Source organism: Pseudorasbora parva, chromosome 7, assembly GCF_024679245.1.
Source record: "Pseudorasbora parva isolate DD20220531a chromosome 7, ASM2467924v1, whole genome shotgun sequence".
Taxonomy (NCBI): Eukaryota; Metazoa; Chordata; class Actinopteri; order Cypriniformes; family Gobionidae; genus Pseudorasbora; species Pseudorasbora parva.
The window spans coordinates 32,241,935-32,248,026 of NC_090178.1; the positions used below are offsets into that span (position 1 = coordinate 32,241,935).

General features: G+C 36.5%; 1 protein-coding gene across 1 annotated transcript; it reads left to right on the top strand.

The window, feature by feature from the left end:
- The first annotated feature begins 74 nt into the window (after positions 1-74).
- On the top strand, positions 75-2,089 carry hoxa9b (homeobox A9b). Its single transcript, XM_067449755.1, has 2 exons — positions 75-660; positions 1,515-2,089. The coding sequence occupies exons 1-2, from the start codon at positions 138-140 to the stop codon at positions 1,751-1,753; spliced, it is 762 nt and encodes a 253-aa protein (XP_067305856.1). The 5' UTR covers positions 75-137; the 3' UTR covers positions 1,754-2,089.
- Positions 2,090-6,092: the final 4,003 nt, after the last annotated feature.

The following is a 6,092-nucleotide window of genomic DNA, read 5'->3' on the forward strand; positions in this document are numbered from 1 at the left end:
GATTCAACTTATCAGAGGTCTGTAGTTCACCGCGAAGTCAAGTAGTTAGTTACTTGATTTCAACGGATTCTGCTTTTGTGGCAGTTTCATTGTGGGGTGTATCCGTCCGGCTGCGCTCTCTTTGCTTGTTTTTTGTTATGTCGACTTTGGGGACACTGAGTTACTACGCTGACTCACACATTCCACACGAGAATGACGATCATTTGGCACCGAGGTTCTCGTCTGGACCCGTGGTCCAGCAGCAGGCTCGAGAACTGACGCTGCTTGAATATGGCGAGCAGGAGCCGTACACTTTCCAGGCCAAATCATCAATTTTCGGTGCGTCGTGGAGTCCCGTGCAGCCCCCAGGCGCATCTATCGCCTACCACCCGTACATTCATCACCCATGTTCAACAGGAGAACCCGATGGAGCATCCGTGCGTTCCTGGGCGTTAGAACCGCTTCCTGCACTGCCTTTCACGGGATTATCCACAGATACGCACCACGATATAAAACTAGAACCACTGGTTGGGAGTGGTGAGTGCACCACGCATACACTGCTTGTGGCCGAGACTGACAACAATACGACCCAAGCAGAGAGGAAGGTACCTGACGATGCGGTTCCCAAAGGATCTCAGGATGAGAAAACTCCAGCAGAGACGAAGCTAGATGTAGACCCAAGTAAGTGCAACTAGAATGTACTTTGATTAGGACAGGCTTTAACAGATTAATCCACTATGCGTCGATATATATATATATATATATATATATATATATATATATATATATATATATATATATATATATATATATATATATATATATATATATATATATATATATATATATATGTGTGTGTGTGTGTGTGTGTGTGTGTGTGTGTGTGTGTGTGTGTGTGTGTGTGTGTGTGTGTGTGTTGATAGCTATTTATTCATGTATTATACAGCATTTCAAGTAGTTTATAAGGCTAAAGGTCTTCTAATTAAGCCTTTCTTTCTTCTTTTGTTCTGTGGGTGGCTATAATCTGCATTTGCATTTGACAGCATATATGTCTGTTTCAATTGAAAATCTCCAGTAATTGAATATACCACATATTTACATTAGGATGTAACAGATTATATAAACCACATTATGTCATAATTTGAAGGCTTCTTTGAAGTGCTGCCCTAAATTTAAAATGTTTTTTTTAGACCTATCATGTTAATAATGGCATAGTAAAATGCACAATTCTTGTCATTAGACATTTTTTTAAGCACTATTTTCTAATAGACAGTAAGGCCTTTGTTTATCCTTCATTCAAGGATGCCAAAACTGTCAGTAGGAGGAAAATGATTATTTTTTCGATCATATAATTCTCGCAGACCAGAAACATGTAAACCGTGATTTTGCTTTCCAATTTCTCAGCATAGTCAAATTTGTAGTCAATTAGCCTTTATATTAGACTCTTCTTTCTTCTCGCGCGCTGGCCATAAAATGGCCGCAGTATTTTTCAAGTGGCAACATGACTAGCTCTCTCTCTCCGACCCTTCTTGCAGATAACCCTGCGTCCAACTGGCTGCATGCGAAGTCCACTAGGAAAAAGCGCTGTCCATACACTAAGCATCAAACTCTCGAGCTGGAGAAAGAATTTCTGTTTAATATGTACCTCTCACGCGACCGTAGATATGAAGTGGCAAGACTCCTAAATCTCACCGAGAGACAAGTCAAAATTTGGTTCCAAAACCGTAGGATGAAGATGAAGAAATGCAATAAAGATCGTCCCAAAGACATTTAAAAAATGGAAAGCTGTAAATGCGCACTGCAGATGAGTTATTTGAAGGTGTTTGTGAATTAGCCTGTATTTTCCCTCATGCACAACCACAGTAGATTATAATTAATAGCCTACATTTTGTAATGTTAGATGTACATTGCACAAACCTTTGATCTGAGCTTGTATATATGATTGTGTCTTTGTATACAGCTTGTTGGTGATAGTTCTCTTATTTGGTATGCCTGTTGTAAGTTTAGCATTTCGGATTGTGTACATTTTAAATATGTTAAATTGTGTTTTTTTAGTAGCCAGTAAATGATTTCAGGGAAATAGTTTCTGCGATATGAAATGCTGATGATATGCATGACTGTTTAATTTTGTTTGTTTTTTTACTATTATTATTCAAAAATATCTTGTAGCGTAATGTATCAATGTTTAATGTGACTACCTAGATGTATTTGAACTACCTATGTATTAAGATTCAGTTATTTATGTTGTGTTGTTCGTCATTGAAATATTTCAGTGAATTTTGTAACATTCACGTGCTTGTATGTTATGTGGAAATTGCATACGCCAATACCTCAAATCAACTTTTTCAAATTAAATGTGTACATAAAAAAAATATCTGATATTTCGTTAAGACTCTCTATACCAAAGGTCTGGGGAAATATATCATACCAAAATAATACTTTTCCTTGTTTTTTTTATGGGTTACAATCATTGCAAATGAAGTGCAAATCTCCATCGATAGTGCAATAAGTTGTCACTAATAATTGCATTAATTAAGTGTTTGTGTGCTATACAGCACATTAAGTTCCAGAATCATGAAATAATCAACATTAATAAATCGTCCCTGAACGAGGTTAACAATGACTGCAATCCCATGCTATTTTTACTCGAGGAATATTTTACCGCCCTCCAAACAGTTTTACACTTCTCATGCGCGCGCTCATTCTACCGTTATCTTGCAACCTACTGTTTAGTGTCCTGTTAACGGCCCGGATGCCGTTTATCCGAATAAATAAAGCTTAGTTTGATGCTCGTAGACAGGCCTGCTCATTCTATTTGTGCCTTGCCCCTGCAAGCGATATTAGTGGCCGCGCGGCAATAAACCACAATCACAGTCTTAACTGTTTATGGGGTGCAAAGCGATTGAGGGCGGAACTAGAACGACTTTTTGGAGGCGTGACGCCTGCATCAATACAATTACAGTAACGCGATATATATATATATATATATATATATATATATATATATATATATATATATATATATATATATATATATATATATATATATATATATATATATATATAGCCTATGTATGTATGTATGTATGTATGTATGTATATATATATATATATATATATATATATATGCATGCCATAAATGGGCATTGTATTACTATTACGCTAATACTATTATTATCTGTATTAAGTAATCACACAAAATAAAGGAAAACAGAAAGCAAAAAAACTAGGCTGTATACCTTGGTTGCAGAACAATCTTCAAAGGCACTAACCCAGACAGCATCGTAAAATGGAGCTCAGCACACTGTCTGTTTTTTCTCTGCTAATTACTTTATTACTCCGCAGCAACAATTAAAACGTTGCAGAACTGATCACCCATTTGTTGCCTCGTCATGCATGAAGTGACAGCGGAAACAAACCTATTGACGCATTAGAGCATTTTGGTCATTTAAACTTACGCATAGGCTATCAAATACATGTACTTTTTTTAAAACTGTATTTATTTTTTTTTTTATTGAACTCTTGTGGGGTTTTTAAAGATGCATCACAATTTGTTTCTGCTAAATGGCATTACTTTAGGAATTCTAAATATTTCCTTTTTGGTTAAGATTAAACCCCCCCATTTTGGATGTCTCACTCATTTAACGCACCTGATTCATCAGTGAATCAGCTCGTTAATAAAGTGCTTCATGAACTATAGTTGGCGTGTCTGATGAGGGAGACGCCATAATTAGGAAGTGCTGTGGGGCCTTCTTGGCCAGAATAGGGAAACATTTTATATTGTATTTTAACAAACACACTGGCCAAATGAGCCACTACCAATAAATGAGCCGCTGCCATTAAATTAGCCCAATACCATTAGTGTCCAGCAGGTGGAGACAGCGGTTTGGTTCAAACTATCAAGTGACAAAGATTCTGGTTTACACCAACCTAACTCAATAAGGGCCAGCCACGAAGAAGCCCTGTAAGAGTGAGATAAATATTTCAACAACTCTCGATTAGAAAATGGGCGAAACAAGGTATATTTTGGTTTAAAAAGGTCAGATAGAATTTTCATTTAATTTCGTTTTTTAGTATCAACATAAATGCAAGAAGTTTAACTGATAATTATAATATTAAAAATGCTTCATTAAAGGGTATGTTCCTTTTAGATTTATATGCCCCCCCCCCACTACATCAACCAAACAATGCATCACTGATGTTTGAAAATTAGTGATGAGATTCCATAATCTTTGTCTGACCCCAACATATAAAAGTATACAAACAGATGACCTCCCACCATGTAGATTTCCTCTGTTTCACCAATAAATTACTTTATCTTTTCTTTTATTGTCATCTGTGGGTCCACAAAGAACCTTTAACATCCATGGAACCTTTCCACTGGACAGAAGGTTCTTCACACTTAAATATAAAGCCTTAAAAAGTAAGCTTTCACAATGATGCCATAGAAACACTATTGTGGGTTACCCAACAAATCAGTGAACAGTTCTTTTAAAAAAAATCTACAGAACCTTTTCCACTATGTCCAGTGCAAGGTTCCAATGTATGTTACAGGATATTCTGAACCAGGTGCCAATAAAGAAACTTCATTAGAGTGTATAATGGGGGAGGAAAGATTCTTTGATTATTCGTACCAAATGGTTCTTTTAAGAACTGTTAATTAAAAGATTCAGGGTCAATATGGGACGACCATGTTGTGTCTGTAATCATCTAATTTTATTAAGTAGAACTTAAAAGCAAACTTAGAAGGGGTATTATGTCCCAAAGTGCTAAACAGAGATCAGAGGAGTACTGGATGTGGATGGCTTTGTAGCCAAATGGAAACTGAGAAAGAGCTAGAATGTGTTGGGGTGTACTGAAGCAAGGATAAACTTTTTGTAGCTTTGACCTTTGTACCTATTATTAGTTGTGTACATAATCATACACAACACACTAAGGTGGGCTTGCTGAGGTGAGCATGGGCTTTGAGTGACGGTTGAGTGTCAGGTTGGGGTTATAGCAGTTAAAGGGTTCAGCCAAAATGAAATAATGTCATCATTTACTCACCCTCGTCATTCCTATCCTGTATGACTTCTTTCAGGATAACATTTTAGTTCAAACAACACTGGATATTCATTAAAATCCCCTAAATTTAAGAGAAGGGGAGTAAGTGCAAAAGGTAGACACAATCTGCTAAAAAACCTCAAAAACATGACATGCTTATTTATTAAATATTAAGAATAGGCCTAAATTAATACTTCGATGGAAATCAGTTGGCTATGCACGGCCTATGCATGGGAATTGTAGGCTATTGCAACTGATAAAGTGCAGATTTCAGTCCACTCTTGCAAATTTCAGTGTTTCATTTAAAAAGTAATTGATAGTTTAATTTTAACATCTACTGTGCTTTCATGTTGTTTATATTGTGTCGTAGATCAAGTGGAAGAGCCATTTAAGAAGAAGCACCTTACTGTCTTACGAGTGGTCTGGGCCCTTGTTAATCCACGAGCGTTTCCTGGTATCCTACATATATAGGCTAACGACGCATTTGGGGAAAGAGGCCGCAGTGATAAAGTAGCACTTACGAACTTGGGTCCCAATTAACAGTGTTTCAGGAAACCAGATAGTTGTTTATAGTCATTTTCCTCTTTTAGTAAAAATGGTCAACTCCAATTGCTTTGCTCTCTATAGCTTATATGTCACATGCATCGGAAGCAATATGTAAGTTAAATAATATATTACGTTAAACTGGATTTACCAACGATGCTACAGCACGCATTTTGGATCATCTTAACTAACGTCATACGGTATTTTACGGTAAAGTAACGCCGGTTTCCCGAACCAGAGCATAAATCGCTAGTAGGCCTAGTTACTCATTAAAACTTAAGTGCATAGTTACGAAAACTGTCAGGTCAGCAACTAAGCCTGGAACTTTTGCCAAAAGTGTCAAAGAAATAAGAAAGTACGTTACTGCAAACTTCGAAACATAACTTTATCTTCTAAATTATTATTATTAGCCTATTATTTAATTCTGAATCCATTTAAAAAAATATTCAAATTCATTCTCATCGTGATAAAGATCAATGATAGCATAACTGTTCTCATTATTTTAGCTAAGGGACTGCAGTGACTAG